Raw genomic sequence first — 15,245 nt, forward strand, 5'->3', positions numbered from 1 at the left:
TAAAAGTAACCAAAGTATTAAAGCCAACGAGAGAATATATTTATAAAACTTTGGGTACCAGTATTTAATACAGGTCCCTTAAATTTCCTATATTAATTCCTATCTAGTCTATGGAAAATAACTCTCATAAAACAAGTCTATTTATTCTTTTTCTTCTTTAAAGCATATTATATACCATGTATGTTTATATTACCATTCTTCTGTTTGTTTTTTGCTGTAAAAAATTAAAGGATCTCCATGTTTGAAAGTTAAAGGGTGCCAAAAGTTGTTTTTCGAAGAAATGGTGCTCACAAAAACTGGATGGACATTATTGAAATCTTTATTACTGTTATCTACCACCGAATTTCTGTCATTATGTCCTAACATTCATTTGTCGTTTTGTTATTTGACCGCCCTTATTTTGTAGATTGTTTTCTATTACACATAAAGACGCTGAATATAGGAAAATACGGTTAAAAATTTTACAAATGTTGACACCCGCATTGGGCAGTAAATTTTACACCATTAAGCCGCTCCGACACCGCAAAAAGTTCAAATGTGAATTTTTAACTATATTTTACACTCTCTTTTAGACATATTAGGGTGCTTTCCCACAAATTGCCCAAGCTCTGAACCCCCAGCCTAATTTTTTAAAATAAAATGAAAATAGAGGGGAGATAAAATAGAGCACGCAATTTTTCTAACTCAGTACCCAACATAGCCTACTCTAACTTAAATTTAAAAAAACAAAGAAATTAAATAGTACCTCACACACCTTTAAGTTTTTTTTTTAAATAAGGGGGTGGGGGATTATGTACTCGACTAGGTACTTTAAGGTAAATCACCCATATTAGTATGTAAGTATGTACAAAGTACATTAGTTATTGTACACTTTGTAAGTTTTTAAACAGAGTTCCATTAGTATTATTTGCCTGTTAGTATTTAAACATTACTTAAAATAAAAAGGAGAACATAAATACACTTTGTTAGACACAGTTTCGCCATTTTTTATCATGCTTATAATTCACTGACCTTTTTGTTAGTCTAAAACTTTTTGTCTTAATTTCTAAAATAATTAACCTCTAAGAATGTAAAAAATTAATAAACAAGGAAAAACGGGAGGAAAACATATGTATCGTATTCAGTGATTCAGTGTTTAATTATTCTCTAGTCTTCTGATCGATTTGACCGACACCATGGAATCTGTCCCGATTTTGTATAACTTTTGCGGAACATGTTCCAGTTACGTCATATTTTTCTTTCCCGAAAAAGGGAAGGGGGGAAGAAAATCTCTTCAAAAGAGATGGGGAAAACCCCCTTTTCTCCCATCTCTTTTTTCTTCCCCCCTTCCCTTTTTTTCTTTCCCCCTTCCCTTTTTCGGGAAAGAAAAATATGACGTAACTGGAACATGTTCCGCAAAAGTTATACAAAATCGGGACAGATTCCATGGTGTCGATTTGACCTATATCCTTCTGGACATAGTTGTCTGTTTCCACAAATTCAACACTTAAAACTCCTAATCGACCCAAATTGCAATAAAAAGATACAGTAACGAAAATGTGCAAAGCAGGGACAAGAAGTTTGTAAAACAATTAGTATATCAGAATAAAGATAAATGAGCTGTAGTTTTATATATATAAGGGCAAGAATACGCTAGGCACGATATAACATGTATGTTCTCTTTCACTCTCCTGGATGTTTAGAAGCCTTTTGATTTTTTCACTCATTGGGTTACAAACACACTGTTCTAAATTTCTTTTAAGAATTTTACGCTTATTTCCTCAAGTTCCTGTAGAGAACTGAACCCCCACCCAATTGATCGACTAAAATAAATTATATATATATGGGGGAGGTTAAATTTCCGTTAGAATGTTTCTTACTTGGATATTGGGAAGCCCCTTTATCTCCAATTTATTATGCTACTTTTGGACATAATTGTCCTTGTTATGATAACTATCCATGTGGGTGAGTGCATTATATGAGTGAATAAAAGAAGAAATATCTTGATTAGGCCCCATAAAAGTAATCTATTTCATTTTTCATTCCTAATCTGAGGTTATGACATCAGGTTTATAGATATAGATCAGTGAGGACAAGGTTATTTAATGCAAGTTCTACTTTTAGAAGATTTAAGGCAATGGCCGATAAGTTGATATACATCCTAAATGATAATACACAACATTATTCCTTCTGTGGATTACAATTAGTTGCTGAAACGTTAGGACTCTCAACTTAATGACAAACCAATCAATATTCAATATAATTCCTCAAAGTTGTAAAGACAACGAATAAGAAAACTTTGTTATAAAACTTTGGGGACAATTGCAATGAACATTCCAATGTCCGTTTCGTCCCTGGTGTCAATACACTCAAAGTTGTCAGCCCAAACGGTGTCATAACCAAAGATATAAAAATCTAACAAACTGCTGATTCATCAGTCGATTGAAGTTAAAGAATAGGAGGAAATTTTTGTCTATAACTAGTTACCATGCACAGTTAGAACAATCAAGACAAAGGTTATGCAATCAAATGTCTGGTTATTGGTTATATCATAGCCAAACGGAAATATCTTTAAAAGTTCTGGTCAAAATTACTCCCCCTGCCAAATGGCTTAAAAACTGCCCTATATTTTTATCTATCTGATAAGTTAGGATCAATGAAGTAAAAACATTTACAACTAAACCTTAAATTAACAACATTGAAATGTATGTGTGTATGTGCAGTGCAATTGAGTACAATAGATTGTAATGTTATGATAATTTTATCTGACATTAGTAAGACACCTAGCACAAGTTTTAATGTGTGGGGATGAAAGAATCGGTGTATTGTCTTGAAATTAGGGTAAAATTTCTATTCTTATAATATAAATATACGTTTCTTTTAATTATGGTTGCCTAGCTAAGCTACCAAATGGTTTAATCTCTTCGGTGTGTATACCTAAAAATACATATGATTATACATAGTTTAAAAAATCACAGAAACAGCTTATAGTGCCTAATAAAAAATGACGTAATACAAAACAAATGACCAATGATTGGCCAGTGTACATTTTACCAGTAGTCAAATACAATGTATACTGGCCTATCATTGGCCATTTGTATTACATGAAGTTATTTTCGGCACTATAAGCTGCTTCAAAGTAACATTTTACCTTTGTTATAGAAAAAAAATTATTTTATAACAACTTAATAATGAAAAATAATTGATTACTTTCTAACCATTTTTAGATATTGATGTAACAATGAAACCTAAATTTAGTTGAAATGTTTGAAAATTAGCAGCAAATCTTATCTACCTATCTCTTTCTCCATGTATCCTTGCGGTTTATTTTTATCGAAGAATGCATCGATTTGTACAGATTATTTTGATTGATTTTTCTTTAAAGGGAGTTTTTTTTCGCACAATATTTTTTAGATTTTAGTAATAGATTAAAATGTACACAACCTTATTTGCTTAATCTTCTTTTTTTACTTTTTTTCTCATCTGAAAACTCACAGATTTAGGATTTAACTAAATGTTAAAAACATTTCTCATTATGTACTTGCTCATGACACAATAACACAAAGTTTAAGGAATACTTTTGCATTAAAAATAACAGTAAACTGTAATACAGTAATACAATATAAAGAAAACAACTATTTAGACCTATGATAAAGTATAGTTGCAACTTGCGAGCGATACTATAATATGAAAATTTGTCGTTTAAATTATTTTTTTGTTTCAGGTAAAAGATGAGACAAACGAAATGGTGACTCAGCCCAGCATTAAAGGTAAATTTTTACTTGAAATATTAGAGTTAAAAAGATATGACAGAAAATTAATGTCCTACAGGTTTGTTTGATAATTAAATTTTTAATCAGAAGGTTCAAAATAAGGTCTTTAAAAATAACAGAATTTTTGTACTATTTTTATATTTTCTTTTGGAAAAGTGTTTGTTGTTCTTTTAAAATGAATTAATGTGAAGATAATTATGGGAATTATCTACTAATTGACATATACCTGTACCTTACTACTGGAGCCGCAAGCCTTTTATACCCGCTATACCTGTGTGTTGCAAGCAATTTGCCATTTCTGAAACAATTGTGAAATCCTACTTTTGGCATAGTGCCTAATTACATATCTAATCCCCTTGGAACAATTTGCAAACATTTAAACATGTTTTTAAGTAGCAAAGCTTATATTTATTAAAAAAAAGTTCCCAAGTTTGTTGGTAACGTAATGGGAAACTACTCTCTAACTGGTTAAATGTTCTCTTTATTTTTTGTAAATAGGTATTCCTATTTGAAAAACTCGACCCCTATATTCTTTTTAGTTTTTTTAGTATTTTACCTTTCTATTTGCATTTACTCTATTAACCAATTTGTTCGTAGCTTTTCAATCCGTTTCTCATGTGTAGGTATGTGGATTTTAATTTTATTTGAGTAATTCGCTGCCTATTCATTTTATCATTCTTGTCCTGATATCGCCTTCACAGACAACTTTTATGACAGTAATACCAATCTATTTCATACTTAGTGTTAATACGAATTACCAATTATTTTAGATGAAATTATATCAACCTTAAAACATATTTTGTTTTGCAGCGTTACTATAATATGTTTATGCTCGTATATGATACAGTATCTAAACATTCTACAGTTTCTCTACTTCTTTCGCTATTTTTTAACAAAAAAAATGCGCAAATGTTATTTTTATTTCCCATTATTGACTCATCAATTAATCATTACCTTTTCTATATATCATACTATTTCAATAGTATAGATAAATAACGTTATGATGGATTCTTTTAGGACATGTAATTTCTTTTGCAGATTTATTTTATCCGTTTGGAAGATTTATTTTTGCTGAAATAAACGAACACAAAAGTACTACAACCATGCCAAGAAAAAATTAGGCCTTAATCAAAATGTTGCGTGTCCTAATGCAACTTTAAAATTCACTAAATTCACTGCTTGAAAAGGGCTGTCCAGTCTAAATAAATATTGAATTACGCCCTGCTCCTTTTCGTAGCGAAGATTTTTTAATTGTTATTTGTCCGTAAAAGTATTGTTAGAAGCTAGGAAATCAGACGGACACGGACAGGTACGTTAGAAGAGACAAATGGACGTTTGTGTTGCACCATCGAAAGGCGGAATTAAAGGGGAGAACTTTGTGTAAAAAACGGCGGTAAAAAAGGACGGAGAGACTTATTAAAATACTACAGAAATAGAGTAGCTGCGCTACAGATAACCTAGAAATAGAATTTTTAAAGTTAATATTATTATATTTATATAATTGATGTATTTAAAGATGAATTTAAATTCTTATAATTAAAAAATGAACAGCTGCACATAAAATTTAAAGATTTGACAAATTATGATGGTAGGTTTCTATTAGGCCTATATTAGGCCCATATATTGCATAGCTGCTTGTTTAACAAGATAATCAACAGTTGTAACTAAGAATCTGTACAGATCTTAGATTTTTTGTATTATGTTTGTTTAAATTTGCATGATAGGATAAACTACAATACCTACAAAGCAACTGATTAAAAGAATCCCAAAAACATTTAATTGTGGTAGACATATATACAGACATACGTGACTTATACAGCTTGGTTGGTGTAGAGTAAGACTTGAAAAAATGAAACATACATACAAACGCTTATTGTGCAGTATTGTTGATGTTTAACACACTGCGTAATTACCTAACAAATTAGGCTAATTAGACGAGAGCCCCGCCCACAGTTATGTGATACTTATGTTGCATTGGGTTAGGATCTCCAACAGGGGTTATACGCCCCCTCCCTCTTTTTCATTTTATTTTATAAATGGGAGGGGGGTAAAAATCATTTGATAATAACTTATTTATTTGGAGATAAGTGTGAGGTATACCTACATTTTAAATAATTAAAACTTTTTAGGAGTTTAAAAATGGCCTAAAACTGCTGATTTATGAAACAATCACTCATATATGTATAGAAAATTAACAAAATTAAGTGTTTTCCATTTTGTAAAATGGATTAAAGAAGTAAAAAATAATTTCTCTGTTAAGTTAAGATTATTTTCAGCAAATGGGTGTCACAAATTTAAGTTGCAAAAAATCTGCCCAAAAGTTTAACTTAATAGCTCAATGTTGGATTTCTTAGAAATACATTTTTATGAAAGGGGAAAGTTATAAGCATGTTTGAAATGAATGTCATATTGAGGGATTTATTGGTAATTTCTTTTCTACTGTTAGGGTCGTTTCGTCTGTATGTCTGTCCATAAGTCTTGGTAATTATAGCATAAAAGAACCTTGGCTTCATGGTTTCTATAGCAGTAAATTATGATTCAAATTAGTAAAATAGCGACTATAAATACCAGAGTCCTGTTTAAATGTTTTTTTTTTAATATTGCTATAATGTATGCTGTTATCCATGTTTAAATACTTTTCCCAGATAAAATTATCATGCTTGACATAGGTATAGTTCAAATGGTGTAACATCACAATCGTAATAAAATCGCCACAAAATTCAAATGACGAATTGTTACTGTTGATATTTATGTTAAGGTATATACATACACACTAGTTCAAGTATAATATATATCATATTAGCTGTTGATATTTGTGTGGAGGTATATACACACTAGTTCAAGTATGATAGATCATATTAGCTGTTGATATTTGTGTGGAGGTGTATACACACTAGTTCAAGTATAATAGATCATATTAGCTGTTGATATTTGTGTGGAGGTATATACACACTAGTTCTAGAATAATATATCATATTAGCTGTTAATATTTGTGTGGAGGTATATACACACTAGTTCTAGAATAATAGATCATATTAGCTGTTGATATTTGTGTGGAGGTATATACACACTAGTTCTAGTATAAGAGATCATATTAGCTGTTGATATTTGTGTGGAGGTATAAACACACTAGTTCTAGTATAATAAATCATATTAGCTGTTGATATTTGTGTGGAGTTATATACACACTAGTTCTAGTATAATAGATCATATTAGCTGTCGATATTTGTGTGGAGGTATATACACACTAGTTCAAGTATAATAGATCACATCGTCAATTTTTCAAAGAAAATAAAAGGTTCTCCATAATTAGATTCCAAGAATCATAATTCCATAGTTCTCATTTCATCAAGGATAATGCTGTCAATAGCAGAAAAATTATGCAAACAATACAAAACTTTAGGACAAAAATAGTCACAAAAAAGTGGAAAATAAAAGTAAACTAAACAAGAAATTATATAATTTAGTAAAATAAGTTTATTATAAAGTCGTTCATAATGTAGAACGTATTGTAGATTTACATATTAATTGAACTACTTTCATGACAGAAAGCTTCCCTCTTAGAAAGGATAAAACAATTTAGTTTCAAACATTATATTCAATCATAAGTTAAACTTTCTTATGGATTAAATATATTTCTATTTTTAATTTGATAAAGATTTTAATTAAATAAAATGTAATGTACTTTCATCAAATCCATATTTGATTTAAAATGCATCTTTTTAGTTTTTGTTCGTCATTTCGAAAAGTTTACTTTAAATATTAAATGACATTTTAAAAATTAATTCTAAAAAAAAATTAAAGCGCAAAGGTTTCGTGAACTTTCTGCTATACTGAAGACATAAATGATTTTTTTTGTCCGTTTAGATCTTGCTAACTACTGAACTGTTTGAGTTTTTCATTTTATTGAAGGTTCATATTTTTTCCTAGAAAGGTTTTAGGCGATTTTACTGACCTTCTTTTAGTATCTACACGTTAAAGTCGTAGTTAATAATTATCATTTAGATATTTAGATATTTCACTGAATGTAACAAACTAATCTTCTTAGAATAAGCTTTGCGTGTTTAAAAGTAATAATACAACAACCATATCAGAAGTGGCCAATAAATGAAGAAAATAGTTGGAATAATTACTTTATTATTCTGTATTTTTGCAGCTTACCTTCTCTATATTTATGGCCTTTTGTAATTGTATAGCATATACACATTGTCCATTCGATTCCTTGCTCGATTAGGCAATATTTTATTACCGTAGCTCTTCATCAAACAAGTCTGAAAACAGTTTCCGTAAATTTTTATTGTTTTTTTTTATTCAAATGATTCGTTTTTACAATTGTTTATAAATGTTTTCATCCTTATTTATTTTAGGTGGCATGACCTCTGTGTGGGATGAAATAAGTTCAAGCATTGACAAGTTAGATCCTCACCATCTTTATATTGATGAACATAGATTACAGGTTAGATAGATATATATATATAGATAGATAGATTACAGGTTAGATAGATAGATAGGTAGATAGATGAAATAAGTTCAAGCATTGACAAGTTAGATCCTCACCATCTTTATATTGATGAACATAGATTACAGGTTAGATAGATATATATAGATTGATAGATAGATAGACAAACAGACAGACAGACAGACAGTTAAATAGATGATATTACATGTATTAAAATATATAGCCAGACTTACATATACAAATACATAATAACTAACTAATTACTATTTTTTAGGATTGTCATGACATGATAAAGTGTGAACCTGCCAGCACTAGAAAAGACGAGTATCACCCTCACCCCTCTCCCCACCCCTCCTCCCTAGACTACCCACACATATCCTCCCACCACCCCCACCACTCCTCCCACCCACACCATGCACACCCTCATATCAGGCTGACCGCCGGCAGCGACATCCCAGAGGATTTTCGCCACACAGGTTATGACGACTCCGCCGATTACGACGGACAACATCCGTCGGGGGCTGGCGGCGAATTGGACCCTCTGGTGTACTGCTACGAGCCGACAACGTTGGTGGGTGGTGCGGCTGTCACGTTCAGTGGCGGCGTGGTTGACCCGCTCGGTGGTTGCGAGGAGGATCCGGGTCACCAGTCCCACCTTGGTCACCAGCCACCGTTGGACGGCTATGTCCACTACACAATCAACTACAACACCCAAACGTATCACAGGCCGAATACGGGGGTGGGCAATGCAACAGGAAACGTCAGTGGCCCGTCCACGCCGACGCTAGTCAGTGCCGTGACAGTGAGTGCCCAGTCGCCGCATTCTGTCGGCGACGATTATCCGCCCCAGCCACCGTCAGTTGGCAGCAACAGTTCTAGAACTATAATGAACAGCGGGGGGCGGGGCAATATAGATATAGTGACTCGGGCCACGCCTCCTCCGCCATATAATCAAAGTTTTTCCTCACCTTCCCCTTCCTCGACCTCTACCCTGTCTTCCTCTCCCCACCAAGAGCTGAATGTCAACACGCCGGTCAAATACAACAGGTAAGAATTCAAATTAAAATTTGCCAAAAAAAGATTAGTAATATTTCACAAAAAAAATAATATTTTTAAGCTTATAATCATTTTGTTTATTAGCGGAATTTCAGAGTCCATCTTACTTGATTACATTTACTATTTATAAACTATTGTGGTATTTCAGGATTTTATCGTACTTGATAAGATATATCTTTAAAACACTTATAGTATAAACCTGCTCACTCATTGATATGCTATGGCTGCTCCACGTATTGGAATATTTTTTATCTGGAATCTGTCTAATTGCAATATAAAGGTTATCAACACAAAATCTTGTCTATGAATCAAAGGCCAACTTCATGAATTGTCCGCTTATTAATATGTAAATAGTAATACTGAAAATATGGGCCATAAAGTGAATATAAATTTAAGTCATATGACAAATGTAATAAACTATTAAAATTAAGGATGGACATATTTAAATCTACGAATTTATTCATTCACATCTCTCCTTTTTCAAAATAGTCTAAAAATACTTTTGTATTTTATTAAAGTGAGACGTAATTGGTCTATTTGGTCGTTATGCCCTATCCAAACAACAAACCTGACTTTTAGAGCAGATTCGCTGTCTAAAATAAAGTATCAATTCGATGAATAAGGTTCTATTACTTAAACTAACGTTTATATTCATTCACTTAACCTCAGGGAGATAGCAACATAGCTTTAATCAATCTACACCACTTTTTTACCCCATATCGACCCCGTAAAGAATCAAAACTTGCTATTGATTATGCACATTATTACCCCTTGTGTAGATTACAATTAGTAGTTAAAATGTTTTTGAACTCTTAACTTAATGAACCAAACAATCAAATTTGAATGAAAGTCCCCAAAGTTGTGAAGCCAACCATTAAAGAAAAGAAAATGTTATTATAAGACTTATTATCTATCTAGGGAACTAATATCCCCTTCCTCCCACCAGGTATTAAATATTGTGCTTCAAAGAATTTTGGGGGATATTATTCTTGTGTACATTGTTCTATCATTATCAACATTACATAATTGTTTCTGAGATTATATATTAACAATATAAATTAAAATTATGATTAATTGAGAAATTTTAGTACCTATATACACAATATTGAATTTTCTAATTTTGAAAAATGAATAGGATTTAGCCTGTAAAATTATAAATTATATCATATAGACGATTATGTCGATTAGACTATCTAGTTGTTTTCCCATCTAGATTTTCAAAATTTTCTTTCTAAAAAACTAAAAATTTGTGGATATTTTTCAAAATTACAATATGAAGTAGTTGGTAGTGCCTAATAAAAAATGACGTCACACAATACAAATTACCAATGATAGGCCAGTATACATTGTTATTCGCCAATTGTAAAATTTATTCTGGCCTTTCATTGGTTATTTGTATTTTTTATAAGGCACTATCAAATGCTTCTCACACTTGTTTTTTTTACTTACACTTACTGAATTAATGAATATTTTCTCAATTAAACAAATAATTTCAAAGCTATAAAACATTTTTACAATAATAAAAATCCACATGTTCTAGAATATACTGTTACATAATAACATAAATAAGTGAGGAAACCAAAGCACACAAGAACACAAATTGCGTGTTTTAAAAGGGGGAAAATATTTGAAATTATAAAACCTTTTGTTCAATGGGTCTTTACCTAAGCATCAAATTACCCCACCACACCTTTACAATAAGTAAAAATCATTATATCCAGCCATAACCAAACTTTAAGATATCCAAGAAGGGAGATGACAATGAGGATAAAATAAATCTTTTCCTTTTTACCAGCTACTTACTGCCTATTTTGAGATTATTTATATGAACATTGTCATATCCCTGTTTGCCTAGTTGGTAAAATAAATGCTACAAATTTATGTCTAATAGCAACTGTTTTATTTGATTTAGTTTTAATAGCCAATTATATTTAAAAAGGCGATTTTTTAAAGTTTTGGGAAGATTTCGTGATTCTTTTAGCGTTAACTCTTTTGGTGGTTAAAGAAAAAAAGTTTAGTTAGTTTTGATACACATTACTTAGAGTGCTGTATAGTGTACCCCTTTTCTATTTCTATCTATCAATCTTTTTTATTTTATGAATAAACCATTTGAATTATTTGCACACCAACTATTTGTTATTTAGACTGGAGTTCCCCCCTGAAAGTAGACCTGGAAGAAGGTAAGAATTACTCTTTTTTTTTACAATTATACAGCACTCTAAGTAGCTCTGCTTATGTTGTCCTATGCTTTTAGTGGATTTGCAAATTTTCTTGCTGGAAATAAATTTAAGCAAAAGTTTTTAAGTCCTGTTTACCTATCAATTTATTTTTGTTTTTCAGACAAAGGATTGGCAATCTAATTTTCCAAAGTTTAGATTTATACCCTTTTATAGTTGGGGACATGAACACAACATTTGACGATTAGGATAATAATGAGATTAATTTTAGTTTTGTTGGCCCTGAGGGCCAATTTTATGATTTTTATTTTATTATGTATGAAAAATTGTCTGAGATGAGATACTACACATGATTCTCAGAATCGGTTTCTTGTCTTGCTTGAAATTGTCTAGCCCGCAATATTTTGTTGTTATCAAGTCCCCAACTGCCCAAAGATTTATGATGATGAGAGGGCAACACAAACAATGTAATCATCATACCAGTAACACCATCAGACAAATATCTTATGTCTTAAGTGCTTTTTATATCATAACAAGGATGACAAAATCCATAATTCAACGAAGGATATACTTGCTTTTTAGATTAGATACTACATAGAGTTGTGTTACTTTTTATCAATCTAAATATAGTGCACTCAATCAGTAATGGTTTTAGATGGACTCATTCTAATTAACGATACAGTTCTCGGGTAGATACGCTCCAATATATACAAAGTTGTCGTTTTCTTTTAAAATCATATCAAATTAAAGTACAATTAAGAAATCTTCAAATATCGTAAGACTTTTTAATAATTGATTTTTTCAATTCATTCAGCAATTCCAAAAAAAATTAAAGTTATAATTCTTAATTTAGATCCTCATCTTTGAAGAACGTATTCATTTGAATATTCAAAATTATGATAAAGTAGCTGAGGGAAAAACCAATATAAAGATGACCAGGATATATTACTTCCATAAGTAGCGCAACTTATTTTAAAAAGCTGACCACATATTTGTTGAAAAGTCCAGTTTGGTAAATAAATATTTTCCTATGATCACCAAATTTTAAACAGTTGTAAAACATAAACTTTTTTGTACCGAGCTGTACAGGTTGAAGTGGTAGTAAATAAGTGATGAACGTACTGACCTACTCACCATAGTTATAGAATAGCTACGCCACTAAAAAAGAAGATTAATGTGGAAGATATCCTTGACCAAATGAGAAGTATAAATCATTTCACTGTCTTTAAATGAGGCCACTAAAATAACAAATATTTTGAAGGGGTGTGCCGAATTTTTTATCATTTGTGGTTTAAAAATATTTTTTTTTAAATACTTAAAAGATAAAAAGCATCACTTTTTTCTTAATAGGGACAAGAGTAAGAAATAATTATAAACCTTCACTGGACCTATAAGAAGCATCATTGTAAAGGAGAACCTTATCGGTTCACCAGATAGTGAGATCCTTCGCTACAAGCCTGCAGATAGACATCCTTTTACTTGTATGTAAGGATATCGTGAAATAAACTTTTAAACCTTTTAAATTCCTTATTAAGAACCCTGATTTCTTTTTATCGCAGAAATATATTTCATATAAAATTGTTCAACAAATCTGAAATTTATTCGAACATAAACCGCAACAAGCCTACTAATTAAATTTAAATAATACAAACTAAATTAGTGACCATTAGTCTAGATTTCTGTGTATATGTGTGTGAGTGTATGTGTAGGCCTATAGGCAAGGTGTTAAATACTGCCCCGATACCAATTATAAGACAGGGATTAGGGATTTGTGATGGAATTTTTATTTTGTATTGCCTTATTTTTTGGAAGTAATAATTATATTAATAAGATAAGCAAAGTTAATGCCACAAATAATATGATAATTATGAAGTAAATGTCAAAATACGTATGTTTGACACTTATTTTTTTCATTTAATTCATGAGGTATACCCTAGTCCCTGACCAATTGAAGATGCATACCTACATATATCCTATGTGTTCCTTAGGGATCTTTCTGCCAGCCATAAGGTTCATTCTTTACACCAGAATTAATCATCATTAGCTACTTGACCTGTATCTATTTGCTTTTTATAATCAAGACGCAAATTATTTTAGATTAATTCATTTTACAATAATTAGAGTTTACTACTATACAAATTTTTAAGAAATTAATATATAACTTTATCTAATTTTGTACTTTCTGCTATTTATTTTGTACTTTCTGACTTTTATAAACAACATATTTTAAGAAATTCTAAAAGAAAAATAATTAATCCACTTGATTGCAAAGAGGTCGAAGTTATACACTAACTATATATATCGGTGTGTGCGTGTGTGTGTGTTTGGCCTAGGGGTGGCTTGTTTCAACACGTAATGAATCGTTCAGGGTGCCTTTTTTCGCCCCTTAAGGGACAATGATAAGTTTTCTTAGATGATTTATTCCAAAACATTGTTGCAAAATAAGACTTACAAGTTGTCCTAAAAATGATGGATTCATTTTTGAACCTCGTAAAAGTGTCGAACTATGACGTCAGAAAAAAATAACAATTAACCAATGAGAAGCCAGTATTCACTGTATTTGACCAATGGTAAAATATATAGCGGTCTCTCATTGGTTAATTGTTAATTTTTTCTGACGTCATAGTCAGACACTTTTACTGGGTTCTTTATTTTTGACATTTAAAAATATGTTAAGAATTGTCCTTACTGCTACTACGTTAGATACCTGCTATTAAAATTAAGTTGAAAAGAATGAAAACAAACTAATTAAAAACACAACTATGACTTCTAGATAAAAGTCGTGAAATTAAAGTTTGTGTTGTCTGTTAGCGTGTTGACGGAGGTTTCATCAAGATAAAATTAATGCCCACAAAAAAAGAACATTACAAATCTAATGATTCATTTCATTCTTCAGATAATCTATCCACGCCCTTTGCCCAATCGCTTGTGGGTAAACTATGTAACTATTCATTGATTGAGTATGAGATATACATCTTTTTCGTTAAAGTGTCAAAACTGATTTTATAAATTTTTAAAATCAATGATTTCAGCTTAAACTTTACGCTTTTTTCTGTTTAAAGTTCTATCAAAACCTTTGCTTTATTAGATTTTGTTTGAAAAAAAAGCTTTAAATTAAAATTCAACGCCCTACCACCCATTACCAAAAATAGATCTTTTGTTTAAAACTGTTAAATTTAAGACTCTTGACCAATACATAAATATGAGCATCTATCAAAAATTATTAGTCGGCCCTTTTTTTGGCTTAGTGGTTAATTTATAGAATATGCATGGATTTTCTTCACAAGAAGAAAGAAACCATTGTTTTTTAAGACAAGAGAAAAATGAAAAATTAACATTAGTTTAGGTTGGTGGGGTATACACTTTCATGTTTAGATCAATAGGTTATACTCTTTTTGACATATGAACTACAGAAGTATTATAAAATCTTTACGGTAATTTTTTTAATATCTTAGAAAGTACAGGAGTATTTTTAACTTTGTGTAAGTGGTGTTAACATGATTCAATTAAAGTACGCTTTTTTAATTGTTAACTTATTAGTGAGCGACTAAAGTTATACCCCGGGTTCGAGTCTTGTCCAAACCGCGTCATACTAGAGTTGTTAAAAAGGTACCTACTGCTGATGTCTGACATTTGACATTTAGTTAAAGTGGGGCGAGTGCCTTTGCCCATAAACAGGCGTTAAAACTCCCAGAAATCGTAGGGTTCGTTGTCTGTTGGATGTTACACAACTTAATATACTATAGTATCGCAACCCACTCTTCTCTAGATGATCTTTTTTAATGAAAGAAGATTCCCAGC

At 31.0% G+C, this 15,245-nt stretch overlaps 1 protein-coding gene across 3 annotated transcripts in view; it reads left to right on the plus strand.

Annotated features, from left to right (window-relative positions):
* LOC145319241 (uncharacterized) overlaps positions 1-15,245 on the plus strand; it is a 109,380-nt gene that overhangs the window by 66,462 nt on the left and 27,673 nt on the right. For 2 of the 3 annotated variants that reach the window (XM_080161245.1, XM_080161246.1), the window contains exons 4-7: positions 3,704-3,749; positions 8,120-8,208; positions 8,486-9,258; positions 11,412-11,447. In XM_080161245.1, coding sequence (XP_080017371.1) covers positions 3,704-3,749; positions 8,120-8,208; positions 8,486-9,258; positions 11,412-11,447 — 944 coding nt within the window. The remainder of the gene's footprint in view (positions 1-3,703; positions 3,750-8,119; positions 8,209-8,485; positions 9,259-11,411; positions 11,448-15,245) is intronic. The other variant, XM_080161247.1, reaches the window with a different exon arrangement.

The sequence above is a fragment of the Acartia tonsa genome, chromosome 5 (genome assembly GCF_053477335.1).
Source record: "Acartia tonsa isolate MP-2025a chromosome 5, ASM5347733v1, whole genome shotgun sequence".
Lineage (NCBI taxonomy): Eukaryota > Metazoa > Arthropoda > Copepoda > Calanoida > Acartiidae > Acartia > Acartia tonsa.